At 45.9% G+C, this 17,397-nt stretch overlaps 1 protein-coding gene across 7 annotated transcripts in view; it reads left to right on the top strand.

The window, feature by feature from the left end:
* DPP6 (dipeptidyl peptidase like 6) overlaps positions 1 to 17,397 on the top strand; it is a 735,952-nt gene that overhangs the window by 641,756 nt on the left and 76,799 nt on the right. For all 7 annotated transcript variants that reach the window (XM_053261856.1, XM_053261858.1, XM_053261855.1 and 4 more), the window contains exons 9-10: positions 6,186 to 6,340; positions 8,088 to 8,185. In XM_053261856.1, coding sequence (XP_053117831.1) covers positions 6,186 to 6,340; positions 8,088 to 8,185 — 253 coding nt within the window. The remainder of the gene's footprint in view (positions 1 to 6,185; positions 6,341 to 8,087; positions 8,186 to 17,397) is intronic.

Genomic DNA, 17,397 nt, shown 5'->3' with positions numbered 1-17,397 from the left:
AGTATTGTCTTCACAGACTGGCAGCGGCTTCTCCAAGGTTGCAGGCAGGAATCTCTCTCAGCCTTATCTTGGAGACGCCAGGGAGGGAACTTGAAACCTTCTGCTCTTCCCAGAGCCGCTCCATCCCCTGAGGGGAATATCTTACGCTGCTCACACATGTGGTCTCCCATTCAAATGCAACCAGGGCAGACCCTGCTTAGCTAAGGGGACAAGTCATGCTTGCTACCACAAGACCAGCTCTCCTCTCATATGAACACTCATTGCTAGTCTGAAGAGATCATGAAAAAAAGCTAGATGGATCAATGCTCTGATTCAGTATAAGGAAGCCTTGTATGGTCTTGCTTTGTGAATGCTGCTGCACTGATACATTTCTTGAAATGCCTTTGCACATTACTGCTTCTGCTGCTAGGTCTGATTGCAAAAAAAAAAAAAAAAAATCAGGTTTATATTTTACTTGTGCAAGATGTCAACAATTGTTGTAGCAAAGGCTACAGTTCCAAACACACTTACAAGGCAGCAAGTCCCATTAAAGAAAGTAAACATGCTTGGAACTGGGATGCAGCTATTGTGGCATGCGCTAACTTAAATGGTCTTTTGTGGCATTCATTCATGGTTTGCTTAAGGCTCCAGCTGTGAAGGTGTGGGGTTTGCTCCCATATTTCTCTCACCTTGTTAACTTGATGTGTGCTGCACACGCACACACACACACTGTCCTCATGATGATTATTAAGGTTGTGTAAATCGATTCACCATCACATCAATTTGGGTTCAATCATGGCTAATTTGCAGATTCAGTCCCAAATCAAATTGCCCTCAAAATAGAGGGCCCGATTTGGGTTCGAAGGAGAATCACCCAAATTGATTCGGGAAACCTAAATTGATTCGCTGGAAAAACAGGCCTCAAAATGGCACTTTTCTTCAGGGAGAGCTAGTCTACCAATTGGGATTGGTGGGTAGACCAACCCTCCACTCCTGACGTAGCACATCAGCCTGGCTTAAAGGACAGGTGGGCTGACACGCTAAGTCTGGCTGTTTTGAGGCCTGTTTTTCCAGCAAAATGGCCCTCAAAATGGCCCTCAAATCACCTGAATCGATTGGGGTGATTCGTGGCTGATTCATTGAGGCAGCCAGTCAAGCTGGCTGCTTTCGACAAATCAATTGGGCGGGGGACGGTCTGCGATTTGATTTACCTTGAATCAAATTGCAGGTTTTGATTCATGCACACCCCTAGTTAGTATTAGGATAGGAGAAGCCTCCTACCCTATTTCAGGAGCTGAGCATACTCCCCATATTTGATCATGTGTTAGATGAAAGCAGCTTGCTCATCTGTCAAGGCCCAGCTGTGTAGGCAGGTTTTTACTCTTACCTTGTTCCAAAGCTGGGGACAGAATCTGGGAGGGTGCACTCATCCTACCCACCTGAGGCTTGTCAGATGAGCAAGCACCCCACCTCTGACCTTGGTTTCATCTAACACAGAATCAAATATCAGGAGTGCACCCAGCTCCCAAAATCGGGTAGAAGGCTTCTACTACCCAGATAATAATTGAGAACAACCCAGATGTCTCACAGATTTGTCTGTTCCCACTACATGTTGGCATGGCTTCTTTTCCAGAACTGGCTACATGAAACCTTTCTTTTTATCCAGTCATGCCTCAGGATCCATAAAAATGAGTGCAGTTAAATCTCGTGGGCAAGGGCCCTCCAGCATCTTCATTAGGACCTCACGTGATCATCTTCTCTTGAAGTGCTTCATTAAGCCTGAGAAATCTGAGAAAGATGTTTGAAGAATAAAGTAGTTCCTAATTAATGTTGAAGTGTCAAGGGCTTGCCAGCCCTCTCTCTTTATTCCCATCATAAATTTAATTATTAAGCCATACCTGATGGAAGAAGCGAAAAAATTACGTTAAAATGGAAAATGATTCAGCAGTATATTAAAATTGCAACCTATCTGTCCAACAGCACCCTGTTTTTTCTTGCAGTGTTAACTTGGCCACAGATTTGACCAAGACCCAAAACCAAGCTCAGAAAAAACATTGGCCAATGTTTCACACTGCCGAATGCTGCCTTTGGGGTCCCACTGAAGATGCTGCACAATGTGAAGGCAGCTCTGAGAGCAGTGCACCAAGGGCAATTGTGCCACAGCTTAAAACTCAGGGAGGAGAGCTGGTCTCGTGGTAGCAAGCATGGATTATCCCCTTTGCTAAGCATGGTCTGCCTTGGTTCACATTTAGATGGGTAACTACATGAGCATCTTCTATATGATTATTTCACTAAGGCAGTGCGTGGCGGGCAGAAATGCGGGGCTGGGAATGCGTGCGGATGTGTGGGGATGTTTGGTGGACAGAAATGCGGTGGCAGAGGCAGGCCCAGGCCCAGGCCTGGTCAGCAGGAAAGGGGGGAAGAAAATGGGGGGGGGGCAGAAGCAGACAGCGGGGAGGCAGCGGCGGCTGTGGCGAGGAGGAGGTGGTGGTGGTGGTGGTGGTTGTGAGGAGTGGCGGCTGGGCAGGCGGCAGAGCTGCACGGGCCCGACCCAGCCGGCTGTGGTGAGGAAATGGCGGCGAGGAGGAGGCGACGGTGGTGGTGAGGAGAGGCGGCTGGGCCCAGCTGGGCGGGCAGCAGAGTTGTGCAAGCCGGGCCCGGCTGTGGTGAGGCAGCGGCTGGGCCACCAGGAAGAGGCGGAGGGCCGCAGGCGGAGGAGGAGGGACTGGGGCAGAAGGCGGGGGAGGGGGAGGGGAACCACCAGCCCCAGAGAGCAGAAAGATGCTCTGTGAGGGGTCGGCTAGTTGTAAGATATTCCCATTAGGCGATGGGGCATAGCTCAGTGGAAGAGCATCTGTTTTTGCATATGGAAGCTCCAAGTTCACTCCCTGGTAGCATCTCCAGGTAGGGCTGGGAAAGACTCCTGCCTGGAACCTTGGAGAGCTGCTGCCAGTCAGAGTAGACCAGTGGTCCCAACCTGGGGTCCTCCAGATGTTGCTGAACTATAATTCCCATCACCCCCAGCTACAATTTATTGTATAGGTGACTTCAATTACCTGCATATAGACTGGGTAAATTCACATTCCAATAATGACAAAGAGACCAGATTTCTAGATACGCTGAATGACTGTTCCCTAGAACCGTTGGTCATGGAACCAACCAGAGAGAAGGTGACCTTGGACTTAATCCTGAGTGGTGAAATATCTGTGTCATGGAACTTTTAGGGAACAGTGACCATAGTGTGATCAAATTCAGCAAATATGCAAGGAGAAAATCACCAAGGAAGTATAACGCAGACATATTGAATTTCAGAAGAGGAAACTTCGCTAAAATGAGGAGTTTGGTGAAATGAAAACTGAAAGGGAAAACCAAGAGAGTAACTTTGCTCCAGAATGCTTGGGGTTTATTTAAAACCACAATTATAGAAGCCCAGTTAGAATGTATACCAAAAAGGAGGAAAGGTACCATTAAGTCCAGAAGGATGACTAACAAATAAAGTAAAGGAAGCTATAAAGGGGAAGAAAATTTCTTTCAGAAATGGAAAGGTTGCCCCAAATGAAGAGTACAGAAAGGAACACAAACTCTGGCAAAAGAAATGCAAGGTGACAATAAGGGAGGACCATTCCTCAAATGAGAGTTGGAGGAACATTTAGCTAAAAGCATCAAGTGGGGTAACAAAAAAACTCTTAAAATATATCAAAAGCAGGAAACCTAGCAGGGAGGCTGTTGGTCCATTAGATGACGAGAGAGTGAATGGGATTATTGAAGAGCATATGGAGATTGCAGAGAAGCTAAATGGGTTCTTTGCATCTGTCTTCACAGCAGAGGATACTGAGCGTATACATGTGCCTGAACTGGGCTTCTCGGGGAAAGAGGCTAAAGAACTGAGTCAGATAGAAGTGATGGGAGACCATGTTCTAAACTGTCTGAAAAAACTGACAATTAACAAATCACCAGGGCCAGATGGCATCCAGCCGAGAGTCCATTTCTCGGCTTCTCTGGCTGTTGGGATGGGCATGGCCATGGGGACTGTCATGGAGAGCGCCTGCATTTCTGAATTTGCAACTACATCCCCGGTTCTAGGCAAATGGATGAAAAGCATTCTCAAGTATAAAACTGTTAAGCATATAGAAGAACAGGCCCTGCTGAAGGAGAACCAGCATGGCTTTAGCAAAGGTAAATCTTGCCTCACCAACCTTTTGGAGTTCTTTGAGAATGTCAAAGGGTATGTGTACAAAGGTGATCCAGTTGACATAGTATAACTGGACTTCCAAAAAGCTTTCGACAGAGTTCCTCATCAAAAACTCTTGAGAAAACTTGAGAAGTCTATGGGCTGACCAGTGCCCTCACAGCTGCACGGTGTCCCCAAAAGACTAGCCCTCTCAAGCTGCCAGTGGAGCAGGATGTTCGTTGGGTCTGGATGAACTTCTTTGGCAGTGTTACCCCTCACTACATCATCCTAGGTTATGGTGGGACAGGACCCCGCCTCCCCCAGCATCCTTTGGCCTCCGCCATCTACATATTCCCTCCTAAGAAGTCTCAATGTTTTCATACCCTCCCAGAGTAAACAGGTAACTATCCCCCCACCCAGACCTCCACTCCCTCCCTTAAATTCATGCTTGTGTGGGACTTCCAGGATGCAGAACTCTTTGGGGGCTCCTGGAGTCATCACTGCCAGAAGAAGCGCTGGCATGGCAGGGAATTTAAAGGGATTTAAATGCCCTTTCCCTGCTGAGGGCAGGTGGGGCACTCTAAAAATGCACAATCGTGCTTGGCACATCCCCTTCAAGATTGTGGCCAATCGCGGCCACTCCACTGACGTGCCAATGCTCTGCCCACAGTCTGGCCATGGAGCTTGCTGGGATTGGCCTCAGAGGCCACACAGCAGGCAGGGGCTCCCCTCTCCTGGAACTGGAGGTTGGCAGGGCGCGGTTTGACGAACATCTATGGCACAATTTACAGATTAAAATTGAAGCCATGGGTTCACCAACCTCCAGTTTCCTGTCACATATGAACCGGGCCTATATGTGTGAGAATGGGCCATTTCTTTAGTTTCTAATAAACACATAATCATGAATATTTATTTGCAATGGCCAATATCCAGACTAATAACATGCTGGCCCAACAGTGTTGACTTCCAGTCTAAGAGATGCATTGAAACATGAATGGGGGAAGGAGTGATTTTCGACTTATCTCCCCTTCCCTCTGAATGCCACGTGTGTCATGAAAATATGTCTCTAGGGGTTGTGTGAACAGAAATAAGCTACAGAAAGAAGGGGAGGCTGTCAAAAATACCCCTTCGCCCACTCCTCACTCATATGGACATGCACCGATTCATCTGGAAGTCAACACTTGTGCCAGCACAGTACTAGTTTGGATGTCAGCCTCTCTTCCTCCCTCCCTCCTTCCCTCCCTCTCTCTCTCTGTAAAATTCTACTCCTGCTGAAGTAGTAGGAAGGGGAAATAATTTTATCCATTATCTCAACAATTAATATTCACCTTTACAATTAACGTTTTCATATTCTTCCTAATATTGTTGCACTTGTCAGCCCTCCTGTTTGCTGCGTTTTTGTTCCTAATACTGGGGTATATCCTGTAAATGTAGCTATTTGAATAAGAAAATGTTAGTTTTCTTTCTTCGGCACCTGAGCTTATGACTTTGTTAGTGTGTTGTACTCTGACATGACGTACAAAAATCATACCCGTCAACATGTCCCTATTAACCTGAATGCGGAAATAGGGACATGTTGGCACACATGTAAAATCAGTTTGGAAGTTTGACTTGTGTGACACCCTGAAAAATATGCAGATACAGGATAGCAGATATGCAGATGCTTTATATTTATAAAACGTGTTGTGAAAAAGGATTTAGAAACTAGTCCCCACCACCCATCAAAATTATTTTAGTGGGTCTTATCAGTCACTGGAACTAAGAGCTAAATTCCTATTTTCTCTAGCTCTGTACTTGACTGTGATGAAGTATTGTTTTGCATAATGTAGAACAAGTTTGATCAAGGTTGGAGGATATGTATGTTTGTAATAGCAACTACCACAGCATAGAATTCAGTCTTTTCTCCTCCATGTTCCGACCTCTGAGGGATTCCGGTGCTGTGCTACAGGATGTTTAACCTCTTTGCTCTTTCGTTTTCTTGTTGACTAACTTCTTGGAACTAATGCTCTTCTTTTCTTCTCTCTGGTTTATTTAGAAGAGATCCTAAAGACCCATATTGCACACTGGTGGTCTCCTGATGGCACAAGGCTAGCATATGCAACGATCAATGATTCCAGAGTCCCCGCTATGGAGATACCCACGTACACGGGCCCACTTTACCCTATGGTGAAAACCTATCATTACCCAAAGGTAGGATGGAAACAAGTGAACATGTGAACTAGCACAGAATGTATTTTTTCCTCTCACCTGATTGAAACAGGAGAACTTGAAACTGAGTGTAATCCAGAAATCATATTTAATTCTCAGTTAATTGTTTAGTTGCTGTCTCACTCATGCCAAGGCCAAATTGCAAGATAAAGATAGTTCCATGATCATTTCTCTGAGTTGTTTTTTTTTTTAATGCTAAGCAGTCATCAGCAGCTTCAGGTTGAGCAGATGACTGTTGAGGTGAGGAGGGGTGGCGTTGTCTAACGCTTTCCTTATGGATGGTTTCTCCATTCAGCATCATCAACACAAATGCTTCCCCCCACCTTTATGGGAAAAGAAAAAGAGTCTCAGGAAAGGTCTTGGGAAAGACTGTCAATTATTTGGTAATGATGTGCTCAAGGTTGCTTTGCAAACAGCTGCTTTATTTTGAAGCTGAAAGTAAATCTGATTTTTAAGCTAACCCCTCATTCAACCTGAAGACATCTGTCCAGTGCAAAAGTCCAAATCATTTGTAAATGCCCCTGAACCTGCATGGAGATGGCCACTCCCAGTGCTTACCTCCATGCAGAGTAGTCCTGTGCACAGCACCTGGGAGGCTGTTAAAGGGATTTGGAATCATGGGAAGCTCCAGTAATGTCATGGAAGGTACACTGCAAGTTGTGTGGGGAGCATGAGGAAATGTAGTCCGTTATGGGGAAAGTGCTGGCAAGGACTACATTTCCCAATGCCACCCACTCCTTCCAAGAGATCACTGGGGTGTCCCATGGCTCTGAATGCCTCTTATGGTCCTCCCTGGTGCTGTGCCAGGCTGGTTCTTCATGGAGGTAAGCACTGGGATTGTCTGCCTCCCAGCAGAGCCAGGGGTGGGGTGCAGATGTTTTGGCTTTGATGCTTCAAAGCTGAATCTTTGCAGAGGCCTGACCTATACCTTCTTGCTTTAAAAAAAAAATGGGGGGAAACAATAACAGAATTGCAGACAATATGCACTTTGGCCCTCTACTGCATCTGGAAATTCTGTCTTTTAGAGACCCTAGAATTAGCCCTGAACAAATTCTGCAACTTGCTGTGCCAGCATCTAAGTCGTCATTTATATTCTTAGGTCACCATTTAACCTTTCATAAGACCCCAGGGAGGCTGAAGATGGGATGGACCCACAGCTTTGCCAAAATAATGTAACATGACATTAAGCCCCCCACATGTGACTGTGTGTATCTTTAGGGCTGGACTATCAAACTATCATCCCAAGCACAAGAGATGAATTTACAAATTACCTCAGCTTTCAGCTTCAAAGCAAAACAGTTGCTTGAAGAGAAGTCAATCGCACATCAGAAAGATGTAATGTAACCGAGACAAGAGTTTTATTCTTACTGTCGCCGCCACCACCAACACCATCACCATGTACTGTTTTATGGCTTCCTAATTCTTGCCCTGAGGTAACAGCCCTCACCAAGATAGGATTGAAGCAGACTGAACTCTTGCTGATTTTAGCAGCCTACAATGAATATATAGATTGCATTGAATGCTGCTAAACTAAATTCAAGTGCTTTTGCTCAGCTAGATGGTTCATTTGAGCTGTGTGTCCATAAGGTCATTTTCCTTCATTTTACAGTGATTGCATACGTTGTGCATTTGCAGCCTCTGAAGTGGTGTGATGCGGACAATTTGAGTTATAAGCAGAAAGGTTTTTATTGAACAATGCATGATCAGTCCACTTTTCTTTGTTGTTTAGGTTGGAATGGAAAATCCAAGCATTTCCTTGCATGTCATTAGTTTGAATGGCCCTGCCCATGATTTAGAAATGACTCCTCCTGATGATCCAAGAATGAGGTATGTTGCTTGCTCTTCCAGCTATAGGCCTGATAATAGCCACTAGTCCATTGAATCTCCCTTGCTTTCTTACAGTCTCTCCTTCTGATCTCTTCTCGCTCTCTCTTTCCAACCTGATTTTTGTGGCTGATCTGCTCTGATCACAGAGTAGTGTTGGCCTTGCTGATTACTCATGGCACCTCTGTCTGCCATTGACTTACCTGCTCTGCTGTTAGAGAGAGGCTTGCCTTGTTGTCAGGCCAACAAGATGTGTGTGCTGCAATAAAATTAATAATAATAATAATAATAATAATAATAATAATAATAATAATGACAAACATCTGCCACACAATACACCAGATATAACTGTAGTCGAGAAGAAAGAAAAACAAGTTAAAATAATCGACATAGCAATACCAGGGGATAGCAGAATGGATGAAAAAGTAATGGAAAAAATCACAAAATACGAAGATCTACAAACTGAAATTGAAAGGCTGTGGCAGAAAAAGACCAAAATAATCCCAGTGGTAATTGGCGCCCTGGGTGCAGTTCCAAAAGACCTTGAAGAGCACCTCAACACCATAGGGGCCACAGAAATCACCATCAGCCAATTACAAAAAGCAACTTTACTGGGAACAGCCTATATTTTGCGACGATATCTATAATAACCAACAGTATTGATGATAAAATTCAGCCATCCCAGGTCCTTGGGAAGGACTCGATGTCTGGATAAAGCAAACCAGTCAATAACACCTGTCTGACTGTGTAAAAAAGAAATAATAATTAAATAATAATTATTATTATTATTATTATTATCATTTTAAAAAACTTTGTTCGTAAATTTTTCTCTGGGCGGCTTACAACACAACATTAATACATGAGCGAAAAACACACAACACATTAAATCATAACAGACCAAAAATTGTGGAGGGAATACAAAATACAATACAATACAGTTTAAAAGACATTTTTAAAAAATCAGTTAACATCAGATCAAAATTGAAAATTTAAAAGGCCTGAGTGAACAAAAACATCTTCACCTGGAGTCTAAACTACCTCACAGGGTTGTTGTGAGGAGAAACTTAACTATGTACTCCACTCTGGGCTCCTTGGAGGAAGAGCAGAACAGAAATGTAAAAATGAACGAATGAACGAACGAAGTGATGAAGCCAGGTGGATCTCACTGGGGAGGCTATTCCATAAATGGGGTGTAACCACCAAGAAGACCCTCTCCCTAGTAGCCACCTGCCTCACCTTGTTTGGCAGGGCACTCATAGGATGGCCTCCAAAGAAGATCTTAAAGTCTGGGTTGGGACATATGAGGCAAGGCGCTCTCCCAAGTAACCTGGTTCCATGCCATTTAGGACCTTAAAGCTAACACCAGCACTTTGAATTGGGACTGAAAACAGACTGGGAGCCATTGCAGCTGATGAAGCACTGGTGTGATATGATCAAAACGTCCAGTCCCAGTTAATAATCTTTGTACCAGCTGCAGTTTCTGGACCATTTTCAAAGGCAGCCCCACATGTGATGCATTGCAGTAATCTAAGCTAGAGGTTAGCAGAGCATGAGTAACTGTGACCAAGCTATCTCTGTCTAGGGGTGTGGACAAAGCTGGTTTGCCCAGTTTGGTTCAAGTCCAAATTCTGCTCACACAGATGGCCATTGCACATGCGCTGTGGCCTCCAAAATGGCCACTGCCATTACACAGAGTCTGAAAACCACTCAAACTGTGCCATTTCGATAGTGGGGGGAGGCCGGGGGGGGAAGGGGGAACTGCCAGCGATTCCTCCCATGGCCGCGGCAGCACCCCCTGGTGGCAGTGAGTCCTTTTAAAAATGGTTTTTAATAAACATTCAAACCCCTGAAGTGGCCCCAGCTGGCCTCGAGCCAAACCAGGGCCGATCCAGCTCGAGGACGAGCCTTCAATCCAGACCAGTTCGATGTTGAACCGGCTTGAGGGTGAGCCGGTTCGTACATCCCTATCCCTGGCCAGGTAAGGTCGCAGTTGGCATATCAGCCGAAGCTGATAAAAGGCTCTCTGAGCCACAGAGGCCACTTGACAGTGACAGTGCTGGATCGATGAGCACCCGCAGACTGCGAACCTGGTCCTTCAGGGGGAGTGCAGCCCCATCTAGAACAGGCTGGACATCATTCACCCAGGCAGAGAAGCTGCTGACCAGCAGTTGTTGTTGTCCTATAACTACGACTGCAATCTCAATTCTGATAGTCGTGGTCCACCTGTGTGAAATCAAACCCATTCACATATATCAGTACTCCATGGACTCTTATTGATGCAGATCAGTCCAGTGGTCGTTTCTTTAGCTAACTCAATGTAGTACATCTGATTAGTGTATATATCTTTGTGTGTATTTGTATCCCATTCTTTCTCCAAGGAATTTATCTATATATTTAATACGCTTATTCGGCATGCGTGTCCTGAATTTGGCGGCGGAATTCTCACGACACGTTGTGAGAGTTCCGATGCCGAAGGGCGAGAGTTGCGAGCAAGAAAAAATGGCAGCGGGTGGTAGCGGTGGGCAGCCAAACAGCCTGAGAGGCGGGCTCAGCTGGCTGCCAGGAGGCGGCGGGACGGCCTGGCTAAGTCAGGCCGTCCCAGGTAAGGACAGGGAGGTGGCGGCAGCACAGCCTGGCCTGGCCACTGGGAGTGGGAGCAGGAGGCGGCGGCAGGATGGCCAGAGGAGGCACCAGTGAGAGGGGTGAGTGGGAAACAGGCGATGGTGTGAAGCCCCGGCTCCCATTGGAGGCTGTGGTGGGAAGGAAACGGGTGGTGGGACTTCGTCGCCCGGGAGGAGGTTCCCTGTTCACCACCCGCTGAGGTAAGATGCACAGTGCGGGGGAGGGGGAAGGAGGAGAGGAACGGAAAGGGAGGGAGGGCAAGAGAGTGTGGGGCAGGAGGGAGGGGGAGAAGGGAGGGAGGGGAGGGCAGGGGGCAAGAAAGGGGAGCAGAAGGGAGGGGGAGGGGGCAAGAGAGTGTGGGTCAGGAGGAAGGGGGAGGGAGGACAAGAGTGTGGGGCAGGAGGGAGGGCAAGAAAGTGTGAGGCAAAAAGAGTGGGGCAGGAGGGAGGGCAAGAGTGTGGGGCAGGAGGGAGGGCAAGAAAGTGAGGCAGAGAGAGTGGGGCAGGAGGAAGGGGGAGGGAGGGCAAGAGTGTGGGGCAGGAGGGAGGACAAGAAAGTGTGAGGAAGAGAGAGTGGGGCAGGAGAGAGGGGAAGGGAGGGCAAGAGAGAGTGGGGCAGGAGGGAACAGCTGGCCCCAGAGAGCGCACAGATGGTCTGTGCGGGTAGGCTAGTTTATTGTTATTATTTATTTTATTTTATTCGATTTCTATACCGCCCTTCCAAATATGGCTCAGGGCAGTTTACACAGAGAAATAATAAATAAGATGGATCCCTGTCCCCAAAGGGCTCACAATCTAAAAAGAAACACAAGACAGACACCAGCAACAGTCACTGGAGGTACTGTGCTAGGGGTGGATAGGGCCTAGGGTGCTTATTATTTATTATTTATTTATTCAAATTTTATACCGCCCTTCCAAAAAGGCTTAGGGCGGCTTATGTGAGATCTCCCATTTTACCCTCATAAGAACAGCCCTGCTGGATCAGGCCTAAGGCCCATCTAGTTCAGCATTCTGTTTCCCACAGTGGCTCACCACTGTGAGAAGCCCACAAGCCTCTGAGAAGCCCACATCCACTAGATGATGACATACCCCCTCTCCTACTGATCTTTTCTTACTGCTAACGAACAACAGTAGGGGAAAACTGAAATTCTATGCACTTATTTAAGAATAAGTCTGAATGAACTCAGTGAGATTGACTTCTGCGTAAACATCCATAGAATTTTGCAGCTAGTCTTTAAAAAGTCATACACAATTAGGTGTGATGCCACTATAGGCTCACAGCTACACAGCTGGGATTAGGGAGGTGTGCCATCAAACTGGTCTGTCTTGACCTTGAGCTGACCCCTGACCCCCAGCTGGCTTGGGCCTGGATTGGGGGTTCTAATGTTAATTAATTGGTTTTTTTAGAATCACTCACCTGATGGGTCCAGTGGCCTCAAGGGGTGCTGGTGTAGCCATGGGGGGGGGGGTTCCTCCGCAATCTCCCTCTCCTCTTACCAGCCTCCCCCCAGACCTCTAAGGGCCATTTTGTTAGAACCCCTGGACCAGCTCGAATCCAAGCCAAGCTAACGGGGCTTGTTTGGTGGCACCAAACACAGAACATGCCCAATTCTGTATGAGTCCCATTTAGAATCAAACTGAACCGGGCAAACCAGTTTTGTGCGCATTCCTGGTTGTGTGCACATTTATGTTCAGTTGTGGTTGTAAGCACTATTACTATGCAACCCTGACAATGTGCAATGTAATAATTTCAGCAGGGCCATAACAAGGAGGGATCCCTGTGTTATGGCCTTATGCGTCCTTCTCATTCTTTGCAGTCTTGACTGACATTCCATGCTAGGGATCATTAGGAAGGGGATTGAAAATAGAACGGCTAATATTATAATGCCCTTATACAAAACTATGGTGCGGCCACACCTGGAGTACTGCATACAATTCTGGTCACCACATCTAAAAAAGGACACTATAGAACTGGAAAAGGTGCAGAAGAGGGCAACCAAGATGATCGGGGCCTAGAGCATCTTTCTTATGAGACAAGGCTACAACACCTGGGGCTATTTAGTTTAGAAAAAAGACGACTGTGGGGAGACATGATAGAGGTCTATAAAATCATGCATGGTGTGGAGAAAGTGGATAGAGAGAAATTCTTTTCCCTCTCCCATAACACTAGAAACAGGGGTCATCCCATGAAATTGATTGCCGGGAAATCTAGGACCAACAAACGGAAGTACTTTTTCACACAACGCATAATTAACTTGTGGAATTCTCTGCCACGAGATGTGGTGACAGCCAACAACCTGAATGGCTTTAAGAGGGGTTTGGATAACTTCATGGAGTCTATTGACGACTACTTGTCAGAGGGCTGTAGGCCACCTCCAGCCTCAGGGGTGGGGTGCCTCTGGGTACCAGTTGCCGGGGAGTAACAGCAGGAGAGAGAGCATGCCCTCAACTCCTGCCTGTGGCTTCCAGCAGCATCTGGTGGGCCATTGTGTGAAACTGGATGCTGGACTAGATGGGCCTTGGGCCTGATCCAGCAGGGATGTTCTTATGTTCTTATGCTCTTATGACATTAGAGATACTATTCTGTGTTCCTAAACAAGCCTAATCTGGAAGCAAATTATCTTGAAAGCCATGAGATTTCATGTCAACATAACCTTATGGAAATGCTCTTCAGAATCTCTGATTAGCTTAAAAGCTTTGGATACTCTCCAGGGTAGCTGAATCAATGAATTTGGACTAAATTGTATATCCCATATATTGTTAAGGTTAATCATCTGTACTCTGTGGAGTATATTATAGGGCTCAAATTTAATTTAACACATTCAAAGTTCACCTCAAAGTCTACTGGGATGAGCTAAGCAGTCAAAGACCAGTATCTAGACATGACCTGCAACTATTTTTAAAAAGTGGGCATCACTGGCAGTGAAGTAGAGCTAAAGAATATTACCATTGTGCCATGAGTCTCAAACTTCTGATGAAGCAAAGCTTGTATCCATGTTGAAACTGGCTCGAACCTCAGATGATGCACTGCTTTCTACAGGGATCCACCAGCAATCTTACATGGTTCTGGGTTATGCATATTGCACATAGATACCAAATGCTTTTCACCAGCTTTGTTGAAACCATATTGATTTAAAACACACGCACACACACATCATCGCCAATCAGGATTATCCAAACCACACATTTGTGTCTCAGTGAGTAAGAGGGAAGTAAGTAAGAGGGAAACACTGGTTCCCAGTGAGTGTGCACTCCCAATATTTCCACCTCTCCTATGCCATGCAAACCAGGAAATGTCAGGTGGACAATGTTGGGTTCCCTCTACCACCACCCAACATTTACCCAACATCTGTCACCAAGTGTTGAAGTAGGGTGGAAAATGTGAGGTGGTGGAAGGAACCTGATATTGTCCATCCAACATGGCAGGCTCAGACAACACAAAAGAGCCAGGAGGACTGGGAGTACATATGCTTGTCAGAAACCAGAAATTCACCTGTACTGACTCACTGCTGTTATGTGTGAAGTCATCCACTGTATGTCCACTTTGTGCGGACTTTGGAATTCTGAACTGTAGAATTTAAATGCCATTCTTGATTCGACTGACTGGCAATTGTCAGGCTGTACTGATTTGCCTCTGGTTTCAGGTCATCTTCTCAGCGCAACTGTCTCATTAGGGAAAGATATGTAATGACTCCACAGCAGCACTAAGTCTTAAGGGAATTATTTGAGATGTTGCATCCATTGCTAGGATTTGCAACAGACACCAAACAGTATTTAAAAAAACCTCCTGATAAAGCTGCTTTGGTTCATTGGGGAGGGGGAATACCATTCAGTCTACTTTTTTATTTATTCTTTGCTTATGCAACCCTGTTGCAAGAGAATGTTCATTATCTATTCATTTTACTTGTATAATAATAGTGAAATAAGCGATACTGCTAGAGAATATGCTAATATGGCATAAGAGAGACACTTAAAATTTATTTAAGGTGTTGAAATTCCAGTGCATGATTACGTTGCCCTACATTCCAGTGTTGTACTCAACTTAGTCATTCCACCCCACCGCTGAACTCTTGCACTAAATATGGCTGAGAACCACGAGATTAATCTCCAGCTTCTTATTTTGCTGTATAATCAGATCATCTTCATTCCTGGAGCCTTCCCTCCTCAGTATGCATAGCAAACCCTTTCCAGAACACAAGAGTTTTCTCCAGCGACACAGCACATTAATCCCAATGAGAGCAACAACTCCTTATACATATTTTATAGCAAACAAATGAACTCATAAAAATTTTATGGACTGTACACTGTGAAAAGTCATTGTATTATAATTTAAAGATGACTTTGACCTGTGCATTCCACTTGAATATGATAATGTGGCATGATTTGTCAGTCTTACAAAGGCAGTGTTTGTTCATTATCAAGTCATTTACCCCTTTCTCAACTCTGGGGGGAAAATTGCACATTCTTTGCTTTAAGCATTAAAAATGTAATACCAGACAAGATTCTTCCGACCAGGTAGTATGGGAATTCTAAAGAAGGTCAACGAAAAGGACACAAAAGAGAACCCATTACTGCGAAAACAAATTTGAACTGAAGGATCATTTAGCACCTGAGTCATAGGCAGGGGTTCCACAGATTGGTTCCTCATTGGGAACCATAGTGATTGGTTCCCCATTGGTTCCCCATAGTGATCAGCCTCCCCTCCCTCTAAAAAGTTCAGGGAGTGAACCCTTGTCTCGACTGACAGGCTGGTGAACTCCAGGGCAGCCAATAAGAACACCAGGTGTGTGGGACCTAGGGAGCAGTTGCTGGGAATTCTGGGAACAAGAAGGGTGGTCTGTGCTAGAGAAGTGGGTGTGGAAAGGCTTAATGAGGGGCATGAAATTTTTGCTCCCTCATGGTCAAAGCCAGCATGGAGGTTTCTCACATGGAATAACTGCAGATTCTTGAGAGTCAGGAATGCAGGAAGCTTGATTCTCATCAGGTGTTGGGTGAGTTTTCAAGGGAAAGGGAATTTAGCATAGGGAACAGTTTGTTAGATTTTGCATTAGCAACTTATATATTTCTTTGTGTGTGTGTTTTGCATACTCCTGATACTGTTCTATTATTGTTTACATGAAACATAATTATAATAGCCTATGCTCAATCCAACTTGGGCATTGCAAAAGACTCTATAAACATCTAAGCATACCTAAATACAACCTAAACTGAAGCCTAAGACAACCTATTTTTGTAGCCTAAGTATTTTTGAGTGTATTTAAAACCTCAGACGGAAGTAGTCTGTAGTAATTGAATAAAACTGGGTTGGGATTTTTTGTTCTTTTCCTTTTACAAGCTTCTCAGAGTTGGTTCTTAACTCAAGAAAAATGGGTGGGCAGAAAGGGGATTTTTCTCGTGCAAAAGCATCCTCAAGCACTCAGGAGCTATTGGTTTTCTCATCATGTGTAAGCCTACACTTGAAAGGTTTTTGTATTTATCCAATGGCAAAATAAAGAGAGTTTCCCCTGGGATTCCACCCCGAACCCAGGGAGGTTCTAGCTCTGTCGATAAGAGGGGTGATGTTGGCAGCATTTTAATTCTACTGGAAATATAGATTAGTTTTAGGAGACGCCTAGCCAGGCAGCTTGCCAGGGATGATTCAGCATTTCCCCCCCTCACGTGAGCTGCTCTGAAAGGCAAAGGCCATTAATTTTCTACAGGGGGACTCCATTCCTCCTCTAGGAACAAAAGCAGAGCCCAGCTGGATGCACCTAGCCCAGCATCCTGCTCCCCACTGTGGCCAGTTAGATGCCAGGAGCAGCAGAGTGTGAAGGCAATAGTTCTCTTCCACTCTTGCTTCCCATCATCTGGTATTCAGAAGGATCAGTTGTGTAACAAGCTCAGAAGGGCCCCATGTGAAAAATAGTACATGCCCTCCCTTAGGGTGGTACCAGTGGTGCTGCCAAGTTCTGCGAGAGGGGACTCTATTTCCAGCTCCAGTGGCAGCCTTGGGGCAAGTTTTGAAGACTCCCCCCACACCTGTCTTGGCTGCCTGCTGCCTCACTTACCCACCCACCTGCCACTGCCACCTCCTACTTCCCCCCACCTGCCTTCACCATCCCCTTCACCTTCACACACCTTAGTGGTGCAGCCCAGCTTGCTAACCTTGGTCATCTGTGGTGCAATCGAATGAAGTCACAGCCTGGCCACACATGATTATCAAGCTGGATCACACGTGAGGACTGTAGGCTTAGTGGGGCCACCATGGAGATGGCAAGTGATTGGTGGGGGTAACAGGTGAGGGGCCCTCTGTGGCTCCTCTTCTTGAGGGCCCCAGGGTGGCTCATGTTCTTTGAACATGCCCACCCGAATACAGATACATGCCTGAGAGAGACGCTGCTTATCACCCCAAGGTTCCATCAAGCAGAGATTCTCAGACTAGGCCACTGTGGGTGGGCATGATGGGAGTCATTGAGTCCAACTATATCTGAGGGCCCAGGTCTGGGAACCCCTCTGCCCTAAATCCATCATGACTAGTAGCCATTGATAGCTTTATTCTCCATTAAGGTCTCCTACCTCTCTTAGCCCTCTAAGCTAGTGGCCATTACCCCATCT

Source organism: Hemicordylus capensis, chromosome 6, assembly GCF_027244095.1.
Source record: "Hemicordylus capensis ecotype Gifberg chromosome 6, rHemCap1.1.pri, whole genome shotgun sequence".
Classification (NCBI taxonomy): Eukaryota; Metazoa; Chordata; class Lepidosauria; order Squamata; family Cordylidae; genus Hemicordylus; species Hemicordylus capensis.
Note: the sequence above shows the minus strand (reverse complement) of the source record. Positions and strands in the feature narration are given on the sequence as shown.